Source organism: Dermacentor silvarum, chromosome 5 (genome assembly GCF_013339745.2).
Source record: "Dermacentor silvarum isolate Dsil-2018 chromosome 5, BIME_Dsil_1.4, whole genome shotgun sequence".
NCBI lineage: Eukaryota > Metazoa > Arthropoda > Arachnida > Ixodida > Ixodidae > Dermacentor > Dermacentor silvarum.
The window spans coordinates 21,235,136-21,262,390 of NC_051158.1; the positions used below are offsets into that span (position 1 = coordinate 21,235,136).

The 27,255-nt window shown below is 45.4% G+C and overlaps 1 protein-coding gene across 1 annotated transcript; it reads right to left on the reverse strand.

Annotated features, from left to right (window-relative positions):
- Positions 1-14,003: 14,003 nt before the first annotated feature.
- Positions 14,004-25,927, reverse strand: LOC119452325 (uncharacterized). The gene is made up of 5 exons (XM_037714546.2): positions 25,134-25,927; positions 21,210-21,357; positions 17,818-17,991; positions 16,353-16,475; positions 14,004-14,213 (listed from the first exon to the last, which is right to left on the reverse strand). Exons 1-5 carry the CDS (start codon positions 25,874-25,876, stop codon positions 14,004-14,006), a joined length of 1,398 nt encoding a protein of 465 aa, XP_037570474.2. The 5' UTR covers positions 25,877-25,927.
- Between the last annotated feature and the right edge of the window lie 1,328 nt (positions 25,928-27,255).

Genomic DNA, 27,255 nt, shown 5'->3' on the forward strand with positions numbered 1-27,255 from the left:
TTGGAAATATCATAAACGTTTTTATTCTACAAAATAGGTCAATAAGAGTTTTCGTCCACATACCGTATTGTAAAACTTGTGGCTACACGTTTCAATTTCCAGGGTACAATAATTAGAAAGCAATCATTAGCTTAAAGCGATGCAATAGAGTCGTATCAAGCAGCTGATAATAAACTTAAATATTTCAAACCTATTTTTCATCCACATATTAATTATAATATATGTTAAATCTGTTGCACAACACTGAATATGAAAGAAATTACCATACGCAGACAACTCAATTTCATGTAATATTTTTCCTTAATAATAGCAAACACATTCAAAACGATATTTCTGAAGGTACTAAAGGTTCAGTACAAAAACAGTGCTACAATGCGCTTGCTGCTTAACAGAGAATAGTAAATGTGCTCGGTAAAGGTGGTGTTGGAAGCTGCTATTGCATTTGTGTTTTTTGAATATGTTTCACACGATCTCAGTGGATTATGGTCCCTCTATAGGGAATTGGCGTTGATCCCGACGGTCACATTCTATGACTTCGTGCAAGGTGCTTGGCCCTGCCAGGCACTTCACCTTTTGCTTTCCTTCCAAAGTGTACCTGTGTCCTTACACTTTCAATAAAGCTCACTTCACCTTCACAAGCTTATCAGAGGCTATACACGCGGTTTGCTTTCTGCGGCAATGAAGAGGAAGCTACGAACGAAAAGCGTGCGCAAGTCACATCGCTGGTGAAAAAAAGTGTCTCACATTATCATCCGCGTTTGTTCAGGCTAGGGAAGAGAAAACGCAAACATCGCATAAGCAACGCGAAATTAGGACAAATACACAACTGAGCGTTAAATTTGAGTTATTGTCGGGTTTTTCTCATCCGAGGTTGGTTAAATCCGAAACCTTCGCACGCAGAACTGACTGCAGATTTAGTATGTGTTCCAAGAACCCAAAAGTCAAACAGCGACGGAATAGTTGGCACAGTAATGCATGTGCAGAGGCTCTGTCCTTGTAGCTTTTTCTTCATTCCCCCAGAATGCCGCCTCGGAGTGCGATGAAATTCATCGAGTCTATATCTTATGTCATTTACTACAGGAAATAAAACACAATTTTAAGCCATTGTGTGTACCCCCATACGCGTGCTTTCTTTCTTAATAAACTTACTCTTGAGAGGTACGGTTGGCAATGTCGGGGGAGTGAATGTCGTACTCGTGGTGGTCTTCTGTGCAGAAGTAGCTGGCGCTGCGGATGCATGTCCAGTGCTTCCTTCTGCTCTCGACTTTGTCATCGGTGCCTTGTTAGCCCTAGATTCCGGCACGATCACGGCAATGTCAGTGACGTCTTCCAGATCGTTCAAATCAACTTCGGCATGCTCTTGTGTCTCGGTTTTGTCGTCCTTAGAGCCAAAGCCTGTGAATCAATCACCGTTTTTTTAGTCACGTTTGAACCATTGTCATAATTCAGGAATTCGAAGGTGGTCAATAGCCATGGACAAAAACACATTAGGCCGACTGGTGCGAAAATATCGAGTTTTATTCAGAATAAAAAAAGACCTTTTTAATAAAGTAAATATTTGGAGGAAGACTTAAAAAAAATTAATCAGACAACTGCAGTTGGCACCAACGTATGGGACGCATACTGGGTTTGGTACAGAGTGGTTGGTACAAATCCTGTAAGTATTCTGCTGCGAATGGTTGCTGCTCTTGTGACCCGTGCATCCCGCAGGTCTCTCCACAGGAAGAGAGTGATGTGGATCAGAACAAACGGGGATAGCCGATATTCCAGTCGACAATAAACGGCAAAAAATGGAGCTGGGCAGGCCATGTAATGCGTAGGATGGATAACCGGTGGACCATCAGAGTTACGGAATGAACACTAAGAGAAAGGAAGCGCAGCCGAGGACGACAGAAAAACTATGTGGGGTTATGACGTTAGGAAATTTGCAGGCGCAGGCTGGAATCAGCTAGTGCAAGACAGGGGTAATTGGAGATCGCAGGGAGAGGCCTGCATCCTGCAGTGGACATTAGTATAGGCTGAGGATGATGATCTCCAGATTTGCCCACGTAAAGGCTAATATACACCCCGCAAAAGAAAAACTCGCGTGACTCAGAGAAGAATACTTCACAATGAAAAGTAGAAGGTCAGGTAAAAAAGCACAAATTCACATGAAATAATCACAAGATAAGGTACAGCTCAACATAGTCGGCGCTTGTGCTAATATATTTACGCTAATGCATACGAGGCACTGAGAATGCGGGTACTGCAAGTCACTCACCAATGCTTATAGCGATCAACGCCACTGCCATGGCGATTATTGTGAAAACAATCGTCGTACAAATCACCACAGTGGTGAACCTCGGGCAGCCGCTGCTGTGAAAAGAAATATAACGAAAAATTTATTACGTCTGCCTAATTATCGAACTGGTTGATTATTTATTTGTGCGGCGTACTTATTAATTTATTTAACTCATATTGAATCGAACTGATTCACTGTTTGAACTGCTTATTTACTTATCGATCAATTTACATGGCTAAATGGATTGATGAGCGAATAAGCCATTCCAACATATATTGGTTGATTTGTTGAGTCACTCATTCACTTAAATATCATTGGCACATCATCTACTGAAATTAGCGTATGCACCGCATTCTCAGCTCTTTTTTTGCTCTTGAATTCACTACATTTGAACCACCTGCCAAAAGAAAATTTTACGTTTCGAATTTCTTTACTCTGCTCTAAAACTTGACAAAAACTTACGTAGTCTATAGAAGGTCTATAGGTTTTATCTGGCAAATCTTTGATAAAACCTGTAGAATAACGTATTTAGCCCTTCTTACAGCGAGCAACTAGAACGTCTGTGTGGAACAGACCAAAGAAAGAAAGTTGCAACAGCGTTAACACAGGCAGCACATACACTTCACCTGGTAATCGGGTACAGTTCATAGGGACGCACAACAGTCTTCGAGAACTCCTTGGGCAATTCATAGGTAATCTATATTTTCTATTGCAAGAGATGTATATTCTGTCAAATTGTATCAACTTAACCTAGCACAGACCGTGTCCAAGCTGTCGCTGTACAAGGAGACTACAAACTCAGAAGAATGTATAGTATTTCTCACGTGTGCTCTTCCTGCCTGCTATGTTCTTCATAGTGAGATTGACAGTGTTTAAACAAATATGAGAAAAAAAGAACGCACTATGAGTAAAGGCATAGTGGTAAATTAACGATCCATTCTCCCAACGTTAGTGGAACACCAAAAATACGCCACGCATTATTGGCAATCCGCTTCCGTTGAATTGTGGCCACCGCTGCTTGAAAAAAGAAATCCTTTCACCGATGTATGCCAATCTGAGCAACTGATACACCATACACAGCGTAGCTGTGTATAAGCGAGCCCACACAACATTCTTCGGAAAGTGCTATGGGTCTGTTTTTTGGCTGTTTTTATGAGTCATCCTGGACGACGCCCGCGCGGTCTCATTGACAGCACCAGTCTTACAGCCTCTCGATGTGGGACTTCACGCAAGCTGATCCACGCAAGCTGATTGGCTGGTGCCCCTTTACCGCCACAGCCGTAGATAATCCTAGCTGACCTTCAACGTGTAGCCGGTGAAACACAGCATGACAAACAAAAAAAGCCACAGACTAGCGGCTTCTGGAGCCACAGCGGCAAGTTCTACAAGAGTGTCCAGTATTAATTGAGAAATAAAGGATCGGAACCTTGAAAAACACGTAGGAACCTGCTTTACCAATTTTTCTTCCAAGCCCGACGTTTTCGAGGTGCTAAAGTACACAACACGTGACGTACGTTTCGCTTTCTTTTATAGGAGGCTTAACCACTTGAACTCCCATATAAATACGCATGAGAGCAGCAATCGGTGTAATCAGATTCTATAAATCAGGTTCGGTAACCGGTCTCGATAACTACAGCGCCGACTTAGATGAGATTTGATGTCCTTGAAAGAAAATGTTCAAATATATCGACTACTTGACGCCTATTTTATTTGATGCCATCCATCGTTCTACAAAAATTGCAACACTGAAGAAAACATAACCGCAAAGTTTATATCTATTCAAGTCAGCAGTAAACAACGATATCTAATTATCTAAACTGCAAATATTAGGAAATCTAAAGCCAGCATAATTGACACATTGTATATTCCTCCATCATATACCAATAATTTGTGAACAGGACTTTTACAATGCCCTCGTATACACTGTAAACATTTCGTGTAAGCTGCGAACTGGTACATCAATAACCTTTGCTAACTTCCAATGCTGTGTCACATGCATTAGTACAAATGACAATATCTATTTTTTTCAGCAGAGTTACAAATTTGGAGCTTTGCACTTGTAAAGTTCTTACCTAACCAATTTCCGGCAAATATTGTAAATGTACGGAAGTCTTAAATCAGAATTATCCTTCCTACAAGTTCTAGAAGTAAGCTTCATTTCCTTAATCCAATTATTTTCATTCAAGTGAGTTGAGCGGTTGCCTAGTAGAAGGATTTATCCGTTTCCCCTTTACTTCAACAGGAAGATTGTAGTTGGCCACGAATTAGAGCTTTTCTTGAGAATTTGACTATAGCACAAAAGGTCGTGTACTTACATCTCATCCTCTTTGCTTCCTACGAGTAAATGCAACACAACGGTGTCAGAGATTACTTCGTAACTGGGAGCAACTTAGAATGCACGAAGAACATTGCGCCTCGTTTCAGATGTGTAATGAGTGCATTGCTATGGTCTGCAGGCGTCACTCCACCAATGAAGCAAGCCTTGACGAGTGATACAGATGACTTTAACCCTGGAACCGTTGTATGCTACTGTATTAATTGTGAGGAAAGGTATAAAAAGTTTGGGATGACATAAGCAAAGAGTCATGCTGGAATGTTCGATACAGCTAGAATTTCGAGGCGTGATTTGTTACCACTGTGTCTACATGCAGGTCTTGCCCGTTTCCTCTAGAACAAGCCAGGATTGGGCAATCCTTTCTCCTACACTGCGCTTTCCTTTCCATTTCGCTATGATCCCCTGTTCAGTGCCAGCAGTTAAAAATATCGGCAAATATTTGTGCGGCCAGCAGTAACTGCATTTCAGCATTATTCCTACAATAAAACAAAACAACCGGCGCTGACCAAGAGAAGCGATTTTCTCGGTGAAAGAATTGGTAGCGCTGTCGTCACCGCTACCACTGTAAGGGCAATGCATGGCGTGAGCTTTGTGCCGCCCAAACACAACGTTCGTGGCAAAAAAACAGAAAAGACAGAAAATAAAGACAAAAGAATTGCGTAGCTTGCATTGGACGAGCAATGCAAAAGAGACAGTGGAGCGAATGGCCACCTAGCTAGTCCTGGCTTTTGGGCTAGGCTAAGCACGACCAAAGTTGAATGGTTTACAATTCATTACGAGAGTAGCAAATAACTGCACCCTGAATTTTTTTACCATATTTATATCGTGCACGAGGTGCCCGCACTGTCCTTGGTGAACTAAAGAGTCACCGTGTTTATATTTTTGTGGGAATATGGGTGATGCATAGGCAAAGTTCGAAGCTCGTGGTTGAATGTCGGCACAGCTTTTAGCTGGTTGCCCTGGGAGAAACGTATGAGCTACCGAGATCAAATTGAGTGCACATAGAGAAGGGGGGGGGGGGGGGGGGCATAATGGTTGATGTGCACGCGAAGTTGAAAGTGTGTGTAAACACGTCACTGATGCGAGCAAAGTTATAGCGGGTGTGGTTTAAGTACAGGTAATTTCAATGTATAATGCGACTGCTCAAAAGAAACAGCTTCGCGGGAAACTGGGCTGTGATTCTGCTTTGTCACACAAATATACAGTCTTTCCTTTTTTTCACGCCCCATTCAGTACATAACTCAAGACTAGATTTTTTTGTACGTTGTCCAATAAGTGCTTGCGACAAGGTATTTACGCGCTCTTGTGTTTCGTAACGAAAAGCAGCAGATTTCGTAAGAACGTAAGCGATGAAGGCCATGCAGTGGCTACACCTGTTGATGAATTGAAATAGATTTCAGCGTTTAATGTATGAAAACCTACAGCTCAGCTGTGACAACCCAAAACTCCGATTTCAATGAAACTCAAGAAACTCATAAACAAGAGTCCGTATATACAAAGTAGTTCTTATGCAAAATCCGTTTGTAAGAACATTCTGATAGCGGGCTTATTTCAGTGAAAGCGGCCGTCAGATGTTAAACCGTTCTTACGAGCGCATAGGCTGCTTAAGTCTCTGCCACTGGTCTGAGCATTCCATAATCTTTTGCAGCTTACAAAGCGCTTCGTTGGGGATAAATTCCATACCGGCAGAGATACTCGGCTGGTCGTACGATGAGAGCACTGTGTCGCCGTAGTTTTCCGGTGTGTACGCTGGCGTACCAACTGCCTGGGCTTGGGGCGTGGGATAGGCGGGAGGTGCTCCGTAAAACATGCTGGTTACGCTGGAGAAGAAAGTTGCATGAAAGCGATATTCGTTGAAATGAATGTCTGAGGTCACGAGCAAAGGTTTCTTTTCTTTTTTTTCATTTCATTTCTTACGCATCATTTCAAAAACGCGTGCTCAACTCTATTACTTGTTTCGAAGCAGCTCTCCGCTGCTGTACTCACCAGTGCTCAGTGAGGCCCACCAATCAGTGACCGACGCTTCCGGTAGGGTTTTCCTGTCGAAGTCACCAGAGGAAAATTGGGCGTTTCAGGTCGTTTAGCCACTATGCGAATTATAGGTATCGAGTGAATTTTGCTGCGAATTAACGAGGCTTCACCTAGAAAGCCAACTGCAACTTATTTTATTGTTGTTTGTTGTTCTAGTTGATGAGTGCCATTCGCACAACTGTTCCTTAGGGCAGCAGAGCATTTTACGTTAAGTATGCGAGGCTCTTAGGTAAATACGAATGAATTATTATGTCTCGACATTCCCCAGTATGCATGTTGCTGCATTTCGATGAATTTTTGGGCGGCAACATTCGCTAAGGGTAAATATTTTACACATATGCGAATGAGATCATTTCTATTCGTAATGTTCTGAAAGCAATGCGGTGGTACAATATGGAGGGTAAATGAAACCTATCATTCACGTAACTTTCGCAGACCCCGAGCCCACCAAAGTGGACAGCACATTTCATTATCGAGAAAACGAAAGCAAATTATTACCAATGTTTTCTGGTATTGCATGAAGGTGATACCGCATACATCGAGAGTTCAACCATTTCGTTGCTACCGGTTTTCGGAATGATTGATCCTGCTAGCGAGATGTGTGCCACAGCATAGTCACTTACAACAAAACGTTGTTAAATGCCACCAGATTGTGCGGCAATCTAGGCTGAAAAGTGATGACAGCGAACCATGAATGTGACGTTAAATTTGTGTCCCTGTGTTTAGGCAAACGAAATATGTTTTTATCTGAGCAAACAGGAGAAATTATCATTTTGTGCATGTAAATGGAGGTGCTAATGCTAACATGTGCGCATACAATCTGAGGACTCAAGTAGTTTTTCACGTTCGTAGAATGTAATTGACAAGATGAACTGACTTCAATAAGTACTGTGTCACTAGGATTTCGTTGGGATTGAGCAAAATGGAGCAAAGTTGAGGTATCAATATGAGGTTATAAGCAGAACATGTGCACTGGAGGCTGTCATGAGCCAATAGGGCAAATATTAAACAAGTGCATGTACTGCCAATTGTCACCACGTTGGATGATCCGCTGTATCGGCAGCACGCTTGAACACAGACGCCATATTTGATCTAATAACTTTGTTGCAATACTCTAGGTTATTTTCAGCAGCGCGATGGTCGTACTGACGAGAAGAGATGACACTGATGGAAAATTCCGCATTCGCGAAAACCCACGGAGACTTATACACGACGAAACGATAAACAAACAAGCATACAAAAACGAACAAAAAGTGTTAGGCTTAGTGAGAAGGCTTTATCGCTCTCACTGCGACAGTGCATCATGATGTGCAGTATCCACTTGACCGTAGTACGCCCGGACTGATCAATAACTGAGATTAACATATAAAAAGCAACATACATTGCCTATCAAATAAGCCATACTGGAAGGACTGCGATGAATATTGGCCATGACAAGGTTTTTAACGTTCAGCTAAATCGCACCTTCATGTCGTTTGAGAGAAAGCGCAAAATGACAATTTCCTGCACTTTATGCAAGCGACAATGCATGAACCCCTTGATAATACTTACTGATTGTATTGCGCAGCAAAAGAATCGGTGTTGATGAAGGCACTTGCGTTTCACCGTTGATTTCTAGGTCGCTTGGCAGCGAAACGATCGGTGTAGCAGCACGAGATGTTGTCGCTGTTGTTTTCTGTCAAGCATGTGGCTCCTACCCACTATGAGAGATTGGCCAACAAACGAGTGGATTATTCCGAGCTCTCCTTGATCTTGGTTTCCTTCAAGCCTAGCACATATCCCCGACTCGCATCGAGGGCACATGGACAGATAAACGATGATCAACAAATGTGACTATTGGTCGGCAAATAGCTAAGAGTTAGAATAATGTTTTGAGGGCGGCGCTGTAGCTGACAAGTGCTGTGTCGTATTGTGTTTCCCTTTAGTTAACTCACGCAGTTAACAGTTCTTCTTAAGGGTACCCTCGAACACTTTAGCTCTTTCAGACGCCACTTTATGCTGTCGATTGAAAACTTACCTTCACCACACTGCTTGCTTCTACAGAATCATACAAAGTGTACAGCTGCATAAAAAATTAAGATTTATCAAATCTTTAGTGAGTTTTGTCACGTTTACAGTGTCGACTCCTCTCGAAAACTCACTACAGGGACATCAAATATAAGAACGTCAAGCTACTCCGTGTATTGAAGAGCTTGAAAAGCACTTATCCAGCCGCTTGAAAAATATGCCTGGTGCACGACATTGCGAAAAACAATGAAAGAAGTGAACCCACTACATGCAAAAACATTCTGATATCGAGCAGAAACACCCAACCGTCCACCATCCCACTCATTTTACTAAACCATTTTGCACAAGGCATCCAAAATAGCAGCACAATTCCAACCATACGTGTTTTAAAATGTATGCAACACATGTTAAATATCATTACTCTCATAAGTGATTTTGCTGTTGATGCACTATCTTGGCGTAGACAATTGTGTACACAGCGTCTGAAAGGGTTTATAAAAAAACGTCCAGAAATGCATTTGATGTGAAAAATGTGTGTGTGTGTGTGTGTGCGTGTGAGTTAGATCATTTGTGTTCCTCATCGCTCACTGCTACTGCACGTGGCAAGCGAGTGTCATATGCAAAGTTGGACGATATCGGAGTCCGGCGCACGAAGCCGAAGCAACGATAGTTCTCAGTTCTGCCGCTATTTTTTAGTGCGCAACTCTTAGGCCCCCGTTCCTGGGTTGAGCATCTGCACCCCACGCTACAACCGCACGACAGCGCTCGTGCCATGGCCCGCGCGTTCGTCGTCTTCTTCCACATCTGGCTCCGATGCCGCTCATCATGCCATGCGAAAATTTGAGCGCAGCAGTATAAGTGTTTTCATTTCACGATATATTGATGGAAAGAATTTGAGAGAAATCACCAGCACCGATTGGCAGTGGTCCAGTGCCGTCAGCGGCTTCGCAGAGGGAGGTGCCGTATGGGAACGCTGGTACTGTAACGCTGGCATGATGAGCGGCATCGGAGCCAAATGGGGAAGAAGACGACTAACGGCCGAGCAGTGGCACGAGCGCGTTCGCCACGTTACGCCGAGGGACGCCGACGCTCAACCGAGGAACGGTCGCCAAAGACCTGCGCTCTAAAACATAAGCCCCTGTGTATGTAATTTTCTTACAACACGTAAATGTGTAGCACATCACAAATGCCAACAGATGACGTGGTAATCCAGGCTGGAATGCGAAGCACCTACGGAGTGCGATTATTTGACTGAGCTTGACGTCTCCAGAAAACACTTTTTGGCTAATAAATTAGCAATAATGGATGAATATGAATGAATTTTGGCCACGTCGCAATTTCTACCGTTCACTCAAATCGGCAACCACCTTGCATAGTCCCACATTCATGTCGTTCTAGTAGAAAGCACAATCAGTGAACTTTCCGCAATTTTTGCGTGAGATGACGCATGCAGCGGTTGAGACGACTGATCGACGCCATTACAGAGTCCGAGAATTTGCCTGGAAGGAACCACTTGCGTGTCGCCGTTGACTTTCAAGTCGCGTAGCAGCAAAGCGATCAGTGTAGCAGCACGAGATCTTCGTGATGCTGATTCCTTCCAACCAGGTTCACACGCCCTACGGGCATGAGCGGTGCATCGACGAACGACACGACTAGCAATAAACGCAAGATTTCCAGACGAACAGCACAAAGAACGATAGTTAATGCGCAACTAAAAAATTCACCGACGATTACAATATTCCTAATGCAAACTTTGAGCACAGAGAAGCTCTATACGTGTTTTCGTTTCGCAATATATTTGCTGGCGCGGACAATCTGTCTCGTGCGGCAAGTTGCAAACGGAGCGAAGTCTGGCGCGACTGCCTCGCAAATCTGGAGATCGCGAGAGGAAGCGCGTCGGTGACGCGTGAGCGCGATTCACAGTAGTCGCCGCAGACAACCACCGCTCATGCAGCGCTTTGTTTCCATGCAGACGACACGCGCTACTCTGGCGCCATCTCCTAGGCATTCTCGCCATAAAGCCCCTCCTGCGGGGCACTAAGCTTTTCTACTGGGCGATTGCCGCAGGGGCGCAGGGCTGAAGGCTCCACCCCTACTCCACCCACCACGGGGATCCACCCATCTCCGTGCCCTATCCGAATAAACTTTAGTCTCTCTCTCTCACACACACTTTCGTCATACCCTCCTCCGCTTTCCGCCTCATGGTTCCGCTGCACCCTCCTCCTCGTGCTCTCTTAACTCTCGCCCATTTTTTCAGCCCAGGATGCGCTCCGCGTTCGCTCTCATCTTTCGTTGTGCTTGTTCGCTCGGTTACGAGGTAGGACGCCGACGCTCACAACAGAAAGGGGCATCTAAGAGTGGCGCTCTAAAAAACACGTGACATCCGTAATAATCAAAAGAACTTGTGGCAAGACGAAATAGCCGCAGAGACGGCGCTCTTGTCAATGGCACTTGCTGGGTGCTTAAGCTAACTTAGGCTTTTCCGTGCAAATATTGCTGTGGCTGAGACTAAACCACGAAGGTACAAAAGATAATAAACGACTTTGGCGCGAAAGCGCTCTTGTAACTCAGTGGCTGTGGATTTGTGCTGCTGAGCTCGAGCTCGTGGTTTCGATCCCAGCCAAGGCGGCAGCATGCAATGGGCGGCGGAATGCAAAAAAAAACGACCGCGTGCTCAGATTTTAGAGAACGTTAAAGAACGCAAGGTAGTCAAAAAATTCTGTAGTCCCTTGTAACGGAGTGCGTCGTAATCATATCATGGACTTGGTACGTAAAACATTATTTATTTATTTTACGCTTGTTGCACGGTAGATCTGCAGAGCATTTGCTTTCCGCCGGCCTACTGTCGTCGTAAGGTCAACTTTTTCAGTCTTCAGTGGCACGCCTGCCATATGGCGACGAAGATGAAAACTTTGACTTTAAGCACGGGCTGAACTTACGCACTTAGGACAATGCGGGTCTAATTGACATTGTCATGAACCCGATCAAGTCGGGTCACGCTGTCTTGTCGGGCAGAAATCAGGACGTTGAGTTTTACTAAAACTAACGGGTCGGGCTGAGGCGATCGTCGAGGCAAGTTCGATGAACGCACCTGCAAAAAACACCGCCCAAGCGCTCCGTACAGATTGTTAACTAGCGAAGCTGGAACGTGCGGCCCCGGTGCTTAGCAGTGGGTTAATCCCGACGCTGTATTGAAGCGTTTCTCAATTATTGGTTACATGCTTGTGTTTCTAGTGGAACGCAAGCGCCAATGGCGGGCGGATGCTGGTAACCACGATGCCGAGCTAACTCGCGATATCGAACGCACGCCACAACAGCGAGCCGAGGAGCCGGCGTTGCGGACAGCGCAGGTACGACACAGAGAACGACGTCACTAACGGCGCTACCAATGGCGTGCGCGCTTGGGTGCGATGTAGAGAACGACGTAACTGACGGCGCAGCCAATGGAGACGTTTATCGAAACATGGGGCGAACGGTTTTTCGTTTCGCCTAGCCGTATACAGCTTTCGTTGTAAAAGCATGTCGACTCAGCCAAGCCACTTTTATAAAGATGCGCATAAGCACGTGGTCGGGCCGTGCTAGGTCAGCTCTGCATTCGAATAGACCTGCTCGTATCGAGTTTATGCAAACGAAGCCCAAGTGAGTGGGGATCTGAAAGCATCGATCACAAACCTATAATTAACCGTCGCACCTGGCACCTTGTGCGAGATTTGATGACACCACGAAGACTTAGTGTGGTGGTGTCTGGGCATGTATTTCAGTGGTCGCAGTAGGAGATACTGTGGACAAAGTATGTAGGATATTTTGTCCAGAGTAGTGTGGATTGTCTATAGTTGTGTGAATGGAAAAAATAAACAGGAACCGGCATGTGGAGTTTCTTGCTATCATAATATCAATCAGTTCGTGGCATATCACCTAGAGTGCGTCTGTGCAATTGTAGAAAAAATCATCATTGTCATCATTATCATGTTATCCGCTGTGAGAGAGCGCTGCGGTGAAAGTAACTAGAAAGTTTCAACAAAACGCGTTACCTTCTTACCATTACCGTTATCGATCGTGATTGTAGTTAACCATAGTTGCTTGCATTCCATCGCGACAAAAAGATAAAATCAGCAATCGCTTTGTCTCATTTCACGCTAAAAACAATGCTTAAATCTATAAAGATAGCTCGTGGCCTAACTAAAGAAGAGGTGGCTAGGGTTAGGTTAGGTTGGGTAAGAGAGATCGCGCTATGGAATTGAGGCCTAACGGAACGCACATTTTTTGTATGCGCAAATAAAATTACGCCATTGTTGTTGTGGAGGCTATAGAAACTCCTTTGTCGTTTTGGATGTTCACCAGAGGCAGTTTACTGAATGGCGATATCTTTATTCTTTTACTACCTATATTTTGCTGTTTCTTGAATAGTATAAGCCTCAAGTCGAAATTTATTTCCTACAGTTGCTACAATTTACCTGTCAATTTAACGCATTCCTAAATAAATATTCCAACCAGTCCAGTGGTTGCCTCTCCATAGCATTTCGTCGTTTCGCATATTTGAAAGCGAAGCATTCATTGCGAACCCCCTCCTGCGCCCCTCTTGCTGACCGGGGCTGCTGCCTGCTGCTGCTGCTCGCGCGTTCTCGCCGAATAACGAACACTCGGCTGCGGGATGGTGGCGCCATCTAGGAGGGATGGCTGATACTACTTTGCCCGCAGCAGTGGAAGGTAGAGGGAATAGGCCAGTATGCGCATGCGGGTCATTGGCCGCTGGTGGAAGGGACGAGCGGCAAGCGAGGCGGAGAACAGCGGACGAGACAGGAGATAGGGCAGCGCCGGAGATGGCCTCCTATTGGGCATGCATTGCGCCGCCTGGAAACCAGCGTGAACGGTCGCATCTGCACCTCCAATAGGGAGGTCGGGTACCCCAAACAAGGGGCGCAGGAAGCCAGCTTGCCTCTTGCAACCCCTGTAATTCTGGTTGCGTTCAAAATTGCATTGGATGGCAGAGGTCCTTGGTCGGGGCATCCTTGAGCCAGACTCGTAAGCATTGCCTCGTAAGCAAGCTTCGGGGCAAGTGGTATCTGCTGCATTTCGGCAAGTTGGAGTTGGCCCCCAGCTAAGACTTCCTTTTAAGCAATAGCCGATCATCGGCAGAAAAGTGCTGAGTCACGCCGGACAGAGATCAGAAGGGTATTCACAGCGTTGTCTATGCCTTCCCAAGTTTCGTCCGATCTTTTGCGCTGTTCCATCCTGACTTAGGATACGCTCACACGTATGCTTCGCACAGATAGTTTATTTGGCCTTTATTACGCCTTCCCTCATATCATGTTGGCAGTGTACCTGGCAGTGTGTCTTTGGATGAAGACATCACCGCGTGAGGCTGGAGCAGGCGGCAAAGTCTGTCTGGTCATGAAACTTCGTGCTGAAGAAATCGATCAATAGGCGCAATAATTTGAGCCTGGAGAAGGCCCCGCGCGAGTTTGCGAAGGAACAGCTGTTTGAGAAATCTTCGTACTCGAGGTCGAACACGGCGATACCGAACTCTATGGACGTGTGCTCCGCCTTGAGCCTGCATAGCTGTAACGGAATAAAGAGAATGTGGAGAACAGTTGAGACAAGACAAGACCAGACAGACACAGACAGACAGACAGATTTAAGGAAGTAAGGTTTGTGTAGAAGCTTGACTCTCGTGCGCTTTTTTTTTTTACCTTAACTATGTGTCGTATTGCATTCACCATTTGAAGCCCGAATTTAGCTACTAATTTCATTTATTTAGATCCGAAAAATACCGCAACCCTGGACGAAAAAAGAATTGTTCAATCATACACCTGGTGGAAGCATGACTGAAGTGCTAGATAAAAGCACTGACGAAAAAAGCGGTAAGGGCGTGTGAAAAATTCCACACTCACCAACACTGCGCATAGCGAAGGGAAAAAAAGGAGGGTGCTTAAGCTTCTTCGTTAACAGTGGAACGCGGTAGCATTGAAAGATCTCTGAATGCTTGTCAGGCTTCACAGCAACTGCAGCTTTCTTTTTCCTCCACCTTCGCCTCCGCGCACCGCTGCCGTTTTACGCTGCCGAGGAGTTGTTATTTATAATTTTTCTCACGAGTTTTACTTTGAAAAATTCAATTAGTTCACTAACAACTCTGCATCACGCGGAGGGCCTGCGTTGTCGTGGTGGTTCGGGATGATTTTCTCAGCCGCGGACGCCGGCGCGACATGCCGACACCGACGCCGGATTTCCTGCGACACGGGGTCTTTAACGCTTTCGCGTTAAAATTGCACTGGCCGTGCCTGTATAACAGACGACTTGCAAATTGCCGTGCACTGAGGTTTAGCTTCTTCGTTCACAACAAGAACCCGATAACGAGACAGCACGCGAACGCGTCTCGAGTGTACGTATAATCTCATCGAGAAGAGATTCTTCCGCACTCATTTTCGCCGCTAGTGATCAATGAATCCCCGCAAGTTTATTGCAAATCAAGCCTGAAACAGTTTTACAGCTCTCGAAAGTCATTTAGTTAAGCGTCCCTAATTTCCGAGTCTAATTTCACCTTATGTACCTGTGAAGCTTTTATAAGGATGCATTATCAAGAAAAAAAAATAGACAAGTACGTCGGTTTTCCCTACATTATATATCTCGGCAACCTCCTCCCTCCTCCTCATCGGCGTTGTAGAGAGGAGGGCAAGCGCTGTTTGACGGAGGGCGGCGCCGGAGAGGCGAAGGTGTAGAAGCGACTCTGATTGGCTTGAGCGCACTGTAAGATCCTTAAAAGTAAATAAGGTTGTAAGTTATTCTTTACCTCACACCCCTTACACTCTTTGGATGTAAGGGGGTCAGTTACACACCAATTTAAACGCCTATTTAATAAGGGTGTAACTTAATCTGTACCTCACAAACTTACACCGTTTTAAAGTGAAAGGGTGTCAATTATACAGCAATTTACACCCTTATTAAGTAAGTGTGTAAGGTAATATATCCCTCATACACTTAGACTATCCTTTTAGGGTCTAAGAGTGTCAGTTATACAACGATTTAAACCCTTTATATTAAGGAAGTAAGTTATTCTATACCTCGCACCCGTACACCCAAAATCCCTTACACCCCTTTAGAGTGAGAGTTATATTCGGCAGCGCTGGATATAACTTGCCCCTTTGAAAGTAAATAAGGTTGTAAATCGGTGTATAACTGACACCCTCACACCTACGACTGACACCCTTGCACCCATTTAGGGTGTAAAGGTGTCATTTGTACATCAATTTGCAACCTTATTCACTTTTAAGGGGGCAAGTTGTACTCAGGGCTGCTGACATACCGGTACGTTCTCGCATTTCTGTGCCACCGAGTTCCTTTTTAGATTCCGTCTACCAGATAGAAATGTGAGGACCAGCTACCCGAAGAGAGCACTTGACATTATCCGTGTAATTTCTTCTTTCATTTCGGTCCAATCTAAAATGAACAATTGAGTTCGTTTTATAACAGCCGAGAAAAAGAAACGACACTGCCTGTGCGTCACCTCCGCCATAACCCGACACTGAAATGGTTAACCATCTATGTATCTTGACATTTTCATCTCATGGGAATGCGCAGTGCGTGTACAGCCGAGTGGCACATTGCTTCCCTCAACTTATAACATCGCGAGCCCCTGCATGTTGTTTAGATTTCGTCCATGTCTCAGTCCCGTGCTGAACTGGCTTTAGCCTGTTACACTACCTTTTCTCTGAAGGCATATTCGTCATCGTATGAAAACACCCGGCTGTGGTTGTCGCCGTAAGTCAGCGTCGAGTGTAGCTGCAGGTCGTTGACCACTCGTTCAAAGTCGGGGTCGTTGCACACCTGAAGAACGGAGCATAAGATATATGAAGTGCCGAGGCGAACTTGAGACAGCATCCGCAGTACGCGGGTACCTTTTGCCAGTACGTATAGTTTCAGCTTCCGCGTACTATTACTGCAGTTTACGCTGCGTCAGCATTCCCGAAACGAAACAACTCCGCTGGCGACCTCTGGGGGCGCTGAGCGCAGAGAACTATTATTGCGACTATACCGACTACGTTTGTTTAGACGCTGGGTGTAAAAATGCAGTCAGGCAACTTTTAGGAAGTTGTGCTCGTTCTTCCCCTTTTTATTCCAATACTTGAAGCAGAACAAAGACAAAACTAGCGCGTTGTGGCTCAACAGAGCGTTTCATGATGTCGATAGCACCACTGCCTTCGCCTACACCTCCGCAGTGACGGTCATCCGGAAGTAGTCGAAAATGAGTAGGTTTCACAAATATTGCTGTTTCGTGACTGTGCGTTGGTTGTACTATACGTTTTATCCATTGAAACGTATATTTTATACTCTCATGCATTTCGGTCGTATTATTCTTGGCGAATACATCTACTGGTTGTCTAAATCTCTCTGGCACTGTCATTCAACCCTATTTTATTCACTCGTATCCTTAATGAAAGTATCTAGGCTTAAAGACATGCTAACGCGTAAGCTGAGGTGAGTTGCAGATTGAACGAAAAAAATAACGCTTCGCGTAGTGGTTTAAATGCTGAACCTTAAACGGATGGAAATATTCGAGCCAAAGAGGATGAAATATCACGACGTAACTTCTATAACCGGGCGTGGCGGGACAGACCCTTTTCTTTAAATTATCTGCTTTATCAGAAATTGTGTCTTCCATCCACAGAAGGCGACCGTTGTAACACGCCACCATCATATAGGCATGTGGGCTCCTATGGAAGCTTGGCTACCAGCTTACGTGTACCTTGGTAGAAGTACACACTTTAAGCTACGAGCTCAGTTATATGTAATGTATTGCGTACTTTAGGGCGAATGCGAGTAATAAGTTCGTTGCTGCTGTCTTCAGCACAGACGGTAGGTACCCTTAAGGAAACTGACTCCGCGCTCCTTTCATCGCTTCCATTTTGTCTCGTATGTCAAGCAGTCCTTAAAAGTGATAAGACAGATGAACTCTGTTAGTTAATTGAATTGTGATAAATGAGGGAGCAGTACTGCTTGCAAGCAAGACGTGTCTTTTATTGGCGGCGCATAGAAACGCTCCAATCGACTTCTCGTTTGCTGGAGAATTGAACGAATTGTCATTTTGCTATGCAAAACCGGAATGTTGACGGGGTTCTTATTCGCAAGCAGCGTTAGAAGCGTCGCTCCAATTACACGTGGAACTCACCTGTGCGATGTTTCCGAACGATTCGGCACTCGGGTCGTGCACGCACCTGGACAAAAAGTTTGGCGTTTCTTCTGCTTCGGCTACCGTCCATCTTCCCTTCATAGTGACAGAGATCGCCCACACCGGTGGTGTACTGTTTGACGTCAGCATGTCAAAACTGCCGACCACCATAGCCTACAGAGGGTGAGAAACGCAACGTTAACCAGGGTAGGCATATAGATAATTTTTCAACATGCCACAGAAGAGATCTATAGAGGCCATTTAATGTCAAAGCGACTTTCATAGCTTATACAAAAGGCATTTGATTCAGTAGAGATACCAGCAGTCATATAGGCATTGCGTAATCAAGGAGTACAGGAGGCATACGTGAATATATATTGGCAAATTTTTACAAGGATTTCACAGTTACCTCGGTTTTACACAAGAAAAGTTGAAAGTTACCTATCAAGAAAGGGGTCAGGCCTGGAGACACAATCTCTCCAAGGCTATTCACTGCATGCTTAGAAGAAGTATTCAAGCTCTTAGACTGGGAAGGCTTAGGAGTGAGGATCAACGTCAAATATCTCAGCAACCTTCGCTTCGCAGATGAGATTGTCCTATTCAGCAACAATGGGGACGAATTACAGCAAATGACTGAGGAACTTAACCGAGAAAGTTCAAGAGTGGGGTTGAAGATTAATATGCAGAAGTCAAACATAATGTTCATTAGCCTGGCAAGGGAACGAGAATTCAGGATCGTCAGTCACCCTATAGAGTCTGTACAGGAGTGCGTTTATCTAGGTCAATTACTCACAGGGGACCCTGATCATAAGAAAGAAATTTACAGAAGAATAAAATTGGGTTGGAGTGCATACGGCAGGCATTGCAAAATCCGGACTGGGAGCTTACCACTTTCGTTGAGAAGAAAAGTGTACAATCATTGTATTCTACCGGTGCTAACATATGGGGCAGAAACTTGGAGGTTAACAAAGAAGCTCAGAGAACAATTGAAGGACCGTACAAAGAGCGATGGAACGAAATATGTTAGGCCTAACGTTAAGAGACAGGAAGAGAGCGGTGTGGATCAGAGAAAAAACGGGGATAGCCGATATTCTAGTTGACAATAAGTGGAAAAAATGAAGCTGGGCAGGCCATGTAATGCGTAGGATGGATAACCAGTGGACCATTAGAGTTACAGAATGGATACCAAGAGAAGGGAAGCGCAGTCGAGGATGGCAGAAAACTAGGTGGGGTGATGAAGTTAGGAAATTTGCAAACGCAAGTTGGAATCAGCTAGCGCAAGATAGGGGTAACTGGGGATCGCAGGGAGAGGCCTTCGCCCTGCAGTGGACATAAATATAGGCTGATGATGATGATGATGATGATGATGATGATGATGAATGTCAAAGCGAAAGGATTCGATTGAAGACTCGCCCGAAAAACTTACCATCAACGCCATCATTACACGTATTGCGATCGTCATCATCGCTTACATCATCCTCGTGCTTATTATAGTAGATATACTTAGGTCATCTACGATCATCTTCTTCGTGGACATCATATAGCCTCATCAACACGCGTTGTTGTCCCGTCATACGCTGTATGTTCGCGTTAGACAGCAGCACATTGGCGTCATTTATGGGGTCGATTGCTGTCTAACGCGCACATTAATGCTGCCTGACACGTCTAGTGCGCCTCTCTCGACTTTCCTGAATCTGGGTTTCTGGCAGAGTGGCTAGAAACCGATATTCATCAATGTTATCAGAGGAGTCAAAGAAATGGTCCCGAAATTCAAAATCGTGCAGCCCGGCTCGACCGCTCAATGAACGGCAGAATGTTTCGGGCGGATATTCCAGGCCGATACGTAAAAGAGAAGCTATCTACATTCCCTGCGTTTAATTATCGAATGATTTATAGAAGCGACCCTTTAAAAGCTACTTTCACTAATGTGAAATATTTAGCGCGCACAACAGACACGGACACAGTGAAGGTGGACACACGAGAGCTCGTGTGTCCACCTTCGCTGTGTCCTTGTCTATTGTGCGCGCTAAATATTTCACTATGAATTCTTACCAACTCGCCCAACTATCAGTTCTGCTGCAACTTTCGCTAACTTGCACAGTTATAACCAGCTTATAGTTCAGTCTTAAAACTTGCTAAATCATCTCTTAAGTTCTTATTCACTGTAGTTGAAGTCAATTAGCGCTTACAGGCGAACAGTTGCCCTAGGTATCCATCTAGCCCAGTAGTTAGTCCTCCTGAATCATTCTTATTTATGCATTATTTTACATGCTCCCGTTCACGTGATTGCGCAGACGCCTTCACCTTAGGACACTCTCCACAGAAACCAATAGTTCAATCTTCGAAACAAATTTGGAGAAGTATTTAGGCTACAACAAGATCAGAAGAGGGTACCGCTGATGTCTGATATGGCGATGGGCATGCCGATGACCTCGTGGAATTCAAAGGCTCAAAGATACACAAGGGTTAATGAGAGTAGGGTAGGAGCAAGCATTAATTTTGCCCGCCTGGGGTTCCGTAACGTGCACCAACATCTAAGTGCACGAGAACTTTTTTTTTTTCATTTTTTGGCTCCCATCAAATGCGGCTGTAGCACCCGCGAATCCAACCTGCGACTGTAGCAAAACGCCATATCCGCTAAACTACCATGGTAGGTGACAGACGTGTAGGGAATCTTCGGGACATGTTGTCTGCGCTTGAAAATAAAGAAAAATAGAACACGTTCTCCTAATTGCCCTTGTTTACAGCTCTCGGTCTAAGGGAGCTTTGTTGATTGACAACATTTCGCTCTTTGATTTGATAGATCGTGTCACTTCGGAAAAATTTTTCAGTGTTGTTCAAGCACCTTATCTCCAGAAGAACAAAAAACTACTTTCTCTCTCCCCCCCCCCCCCCCCCCCCCCCTAAATACTCTTTTGTTACCAGCTGACGACATATGAGTGCACGACTTTTCTATAGCCTTTAATTATTGGACATAATGGATGATATAAGTTAGAAGAGGGAAAACACAGCCTAGGGAACTTTAGGCATCACGTGCAGACGAGATGAGAAAGCATGGTGGTGAGGGGCCGAAGGAGAGTCGAGGAGCGAGGGATAGCAATATTGAAATGCGAACGGAGGCCTTAGCGATCGCCACGCTTTCTCGCGACACTAAATTCGGAGAAATCACTGCCAGTCGGCGACAATGATGAAAGTGCGTAAGAACAGCACAGCTAACAGAATATTTGCTCAGGTAGGACTATATGTCATATTTCTGTCAAATAAATGAGCGTACGAAATTTGTAAAATAGTCTCTTACTGCTGCTCTTTTTTGTCATTTGCTAAATGTAAATATAGGTCAAACAATCTAAAGACCGAGTCCACACGAACACAGCTGAACAATTTCTCCGCACCAAGTCGTGTTGGTAGCTGCTGTTGTCGGTAGCCACCTGGGCCGGTCTCATCACCACGGTCGGTGGCATGATGCAGCAGTCGGTGAATGTGTTGTCGCCATTCACGTAGTGGCCGAGGCCGATGAATATGTGCGGCCACACTGTTTTCCTGAGCACATGTGTACATACAAAGATGGACCTCAATCAAGAGCTGCTGCTGCTCGGACGTCATATTATTCGCATCACCATACTAACGTTAATCATCGTTCGTCGCAAAGAAATACCTTCATTCGTAATATCTATCACAGCAAAGAAGTAATTTATCTAAAGGAGCAATTTCGCGGGTAGGAAATATAATTGGATGCAGGAGCTTTGTCTATGGCCTGCTACTGTACGTAAGGAAAAGAGAAAAGGAAAAAAGAAAGATGAGAGTGTGGATGATGATACACTGTATACTAATTTACACCCTCGAGGTGCATAAGGGTGCCAATCGGTCCATAGCTTACACCCTTATCCACTCACGGCTGTGAGGGCGTGATTATAGACCGGTTTAAACCCTTGTGCATCCTTAAGGTGCCAAGTACTGTACAGTGTAGTGTACAGTGAATTGTGTACACGAGCGATGTGCAAACATATAGACGCTGGCGTCTATCGTGCAGTTATTGAGCCTGTAGGTGAGGCCACTTTCTCTTAAAACGTCCATAGCGCTCTTGTTGCTCGGAATGCATTTTGCCGTTCTACGGGTCCCAGAGTCTTGCGCTCCAGAAGAGGTTGGTGGTCCAAGCGAGTCAGTGTGGCTTATGTTTCTGACTTCCTGTCCCGTAATCAGGGCATCAGCCGAGGATGTGACAGACAGAGTATCAAGAAGGGGACGACGTTGGAGGGGTGAAAAATTTGAGCAACCCGTTAGAATATTACACGAACGGTAAGACTTGTAGCTGTAGTGGCAGTATGAATTGAAGTAAACGTAACTTGACTAAGTAAAACAAGCTGTTGTGCTAAGGATCCTCTGTTTGAATCCTGCAATAGGAGAATTTCAGATATCTTTATTAATTAAAGCCAACGCCTTTCTTTGAAACTTCGCCACCACATTTCCGTATCGGGTATTTTTCAAACCTCTTTCCTGGGCCGATCCCGGAGGTCGTGCACAGCCGCGCCAATACAATTTCATAATTTTCAGGTGTGAGCTCTGTTTTTGTGTCACACTTTTATTAATAAAGTGTGAGATGATTTAAGATAAAGAGCATGCGATGTCGGCATTTTGTTTAATGATATTTGTTGGGGGGCGGCCATTCTCAAAATTCTGAGGAAAAATTTTGCCAAGAATGTAATACCTGGTATGAGCAACTCTAGTGATAGAATGCTGTGGCAATATAACGCGCATATACCACATGTAATATTTCTGGGACTGCAAGTGCCAAAACTACGATCTGTTTATGAGATACGCCGTAGTAGGGGACTCCGAAGCAATGTTTACCACCTTAAGTTGCTTAACGTGCATCTAATTCCAAGCACGGGATGGTTTCTGCTTGTCGCCCCCACAGAAACGTGGCCACCATAGCTGGAATTCAAGGCGAGAACTTGAGTTTAGCAGTGCATCGCGATTAGCCATGGGGCTAACACGACGGCTCGCAAATTTCTGCGCATGCGTCACTCCGTAGGAGCCCGCTCGCACTCACACACTGCCTCTCGCTGCTGTTAGCGTGGGCGTTCACCAATCCTAGCTCTGGAAATAATTGTTTTATTCATTAATTCATTAAGTTTTAAGGTTGTCCCAGACTCATACAGTCCATTTAGATAGCAGCACAAACCTCTCGTGTTCCTACGCAAAACTTACGCAAATGCGCCGACGTAGAAGCTCGCCCACACGGTGTTGGGAACAACTGCGGCAAAAGCCATGAAGCATGAGTGGCCCTTGGTTCTCTGAAGTTCTGAGAGGTCGTTGACTAACTGAAAAAAAAATCAACAAAACACTGGGCTGAAGGGCGAAGCGTTAGGGCTCGCCGTCCTATAGGACTATTATATAAATATTCACACAGTAGCGTAGCTTGCACAGCCATTTTGCTTTATACCATACCATTATCAGGTGACCTTATTCCATGTTCATGTGAATTGAGGCTGTAATGATATGACATGAATTTACGCCATAGCGTGTTTATACTGTTATACAAGTGCAGAATACAAGGTGGTACAAGTTGGTGACAGCCGAAAGCTTGTGGGCCAGGAAAATGGTGTAAGCAAAGAAAAGTGCTGACGATACCACTCTGAGAGAAATAGACAGGAAAGGCAGGAAGAGCTTCCACTCTGAAGTTCAAGCACTAGAAGTAAATGACGTTCAAAAGAAAGAAAACATTATGCAGCGATTGGACTACGCGGCTTATTAGTCAACTGGTCGTTTATACGAAGCAGCATGACTCAGCAAGACGCTCGAAAAGATCAATGCTGTAATATGCTCAACACATACTGAAAAATCAATCCTACCGTTCGTACAACACCGCAATATCCCAATATGCGAATAGCGACAAAACCGATTCCATATTTATTACCACTGAATGAGATTTTGAAATATACTTCAGTCTTGGACAACGTTGTGGATGAGATGCTCATGGTTGAAAATTTTGACACCTTCGATATACAATATTGTGATTATTGCAATTGAAAATTGTAGCACACGTCATTTCGTCGTGCCTACAAACGACGCCTGATAATTTTTCCACAACTCTCCTCTTCCCATAAGTGCCCATTGGAAGCAAAGCTATGCATACCTTGAGTAAATCCAAAGCCACCTGTACTGAAGATTCCGCCACGTCATTCGTAGGCGTGTCCAGGACACCGAAGTGATAAATACTGTGCTGCCAGAAGTAGCTCACCATAAACGGCGAGTTAGGCTCCTTGTTCCGTGAAAGATTAGACGTCAAGAAAGATGCGTGCCTGCAGGATGTTAAAATTCGACGTCAAGGTAAGGTGCCAATTGAAAAAGACAAATTGTTCAAATTTTTGAAGGCTTTTTTAAACCACTCTTTGCAGTACACAATTCATCCATTAACCGTTCATCCATTCATCCGTCAAAGCATACATCCATTCGTTCAGCCTAGGCAAGAGCGGGGCAAGGGCAAGGCAAGGGCAAGGCAACGGCAAGCCAAGGGCAAGCCAAGGGCAAAGCAAGGGCAAGGGCAAGCAAGGGTGAGGCAAGGGCAAGGCAAGGCCAGGGCGAGGCCAGGGCAAGGCCAGGGCAAGGCCAGGGCAAGGCCAGGGCAAGTCCAGGGCAAGGCAAGGCAGGGCAGGGCAGGGCAGGGCAGGGTAGGGCAGGGCAGGGCAGGGCAGGGCAGGGCAGGGCAGGTCAGGGCAAGGCAGGTAGATGTTTACTTTCCCCCAGACGGAAGGATGGATAGACGGAAAGGAAAGAGGCTAGGAAGGGGAGAGGCGAGCAAACAACTGGACACAAATACGAGCTCTGTTAGAAAAGTATCCGACCTTTGGCCGAAGAAAAAAAAAACTGGCATAAATGGAGTGTTGGAAACCTAATCACCATCAAAGTAGTCTCCTTGAGACTCCACACACTTCTCCCAGCGGTGCTGCCATTTTTGGAAGCATTCCGAGAAGGTCTCTTTCGAAATGGAGTTTAGCTAAGCTGTCGTTGCAGCCATAATGTCCACTCTTGTCTGAAATCACGCTCCTTTCAATGACTCCTTGATTTTGGGAAACAGCCAAAAGTCGCAGGGGCCATATCAGGAGAGTAAGGAGCCTGTTGAAATACAGGAGTCTGGTTTTTCGCCAAAAAGTCTGAATCAAGTGCGAGGAATGTGCAGGAATATTGTCGTGATGGATGCGCCAATTTCTTGTTGACCACAACTCCTGGTCTCTTGCGCCGCACAGCATCACGTAGGCGACGGATGACATCCCTGTAGTACACGTTGGTGATTGTTTGACCCTGTGGGTGCGTACTCGTGGTGTACCACACCGCGGGAGTCAAAGAAAGCAGTCAGCATCACTTTGACGTTGCTGCGCACTTGGCGGGCCTTCTTTGGTCTTGGCGACGTGGAATGCTTCCACTGTGACGACTGGGATTTGGTTTCCGGGTCGTACCCGTACACCCAAGACGCGTCACCAGTGATTATGGTGTTCATGAAGTCGGGGTCACTGTTTGTGGAATCCAGCATGTACTGTGAGACTTCAACACGAAGTTGCTTTTGCTCCAGCGTGAGCAGCTTCGGCATGAATTTCGCCGCAACTATCTTCATGGCCAAATCTTCGACCATAATGGGATGTGCAGAAAAAGTGGTGATGCCCACCTCTTCCGCAATTTCTCGGATAGTCACACGACGGTCCCGCATCACCACAGCGTTCACTTCGGCAATCACCTGGTCATTTCGGCATGTTGATGGCTGACCGGAGCGTGGCTCGCTCTCCACCGATGTGCGGCCGTCTTTAAACCGGATGTACCACTCCTTCATCTGTGGACTGCTCATAGCATCGTGACCGAAAGCCGTCTCAATCTTCCGAATGGTTTCCACTTGGCTGTCACCCAGTTTCTGGCAAAATTTGATGCAGTAGCGCTGCTCCAGTCGTTTTGTCATTTTAATTGCAATAAAGAAACCGACGAGAGCACTGCGCACTACCTCACTCAAACGCTGCGTCCCAGCGACTGACGCTATCGGCAGGCGGGAAAAAAATTCGCGCCTGCGCATGAAGGTTCAAGGTCGGCTGATGCAAGCGCACTTGTTTCATATCCATCAGGTGTTCGCAAAAAAAAAATATGGTGCGATACTTTTCTAACAGACCTCGTACTAATGGAATTACGAACTACGTGTAGAAAGAAACCTTGTTCAGAACGTCTTTAATCTCATCCGCGCACAAAGCAACAAATATTTTTAGTGTGTTCTTGCTATTTTGCATACTGCACAAGGAGACCTCTCATTTCACGCATATGTAGCAGGTTTAAATTAGCCACTACCAACTTACTTGAATCCGAAGCTTATGCCGAAAGCCGTGATGCTGTACTCTTTGCGCTGCTCGACGAAGATGCGCAGGTCAGAGTTCAGTTCATCGGGAGGATCGAAAGTTGAGATATCTTCCTTGTATATCGAGTCGTAGAAAATGTAGTCACACAGTCCGTCTCTTGGGAACATGCTCGTCAGGTAGGTATTGGTGCCCATCGTGCATAGCAGAGGCTGCCGGTTCATCGCTGCAGATAGATGAAGACAGGAATTTAGCTGTATGTAGTAAGGTTTGGCTTAACTGATAGTGATACGTTGCGCGGTGATGACCTCGAGCGAAATCTTCGACTGTAGGATTCGAACGAAGGACCATTCTAACGCTAAACCTATTCGTCCTTCGAGCAATTCAAGCCGTCAACCGGTATGACTCGGCTATTTGAGTAGTAGGTGGGTGATACTGTTGTAAACATTTGTTTCAACTATCTATAAAAAATTCACGCAGGAACTCCTCTGGAAGATTTCGAAGTATGCGTTAGCACTGTGCTACTAGCTCATCTCCACGCAGCCAGCTGTCAATATCAATGTTATGAAACTTGTTCCGACCAGTTTAAACCAGCGCTGCGGCGATATTAACTGCTGCGGACACAAGGCGACACAAGGTGAATTGATGACGGAAGCAAACTACTGCGGGGGGCGGCGCAAGGTGCGCTCATGGCGTTCCGATCATTATAAGCCGTTATCTCTCTTTAGCGTCCTTATACATCCGCGTCGAACTATTAAGAATCGTAATCAACCTTACTCCGGCGGCGGCTACGTATGACGCGGTAACGCGGCCCCTATCTTGAAAGCGATCTGCAATGGGGACAGAGTGCGCCGAGTGCTGGTAGCTTCGTGTGCGCTGTGTTCTAGCCGCTTAGTTCACGTTGAAGCGAGAGGCAACACGAAGGTGAATTCGCTGGCTGCAGTGGGCCCTATCTTGAAAGCGATCGGCTTACGTGAAGGGCTGAAGGACGGACTGACTGGTTTCTTCAGAGGGTAGGCATATACTTGTTTACGCATTTAAAAAACGCTACACATATTTTGCCCATTTTTCGTGTTATGGCCGTGGATTTAAGGCCTGAAACTTTCTT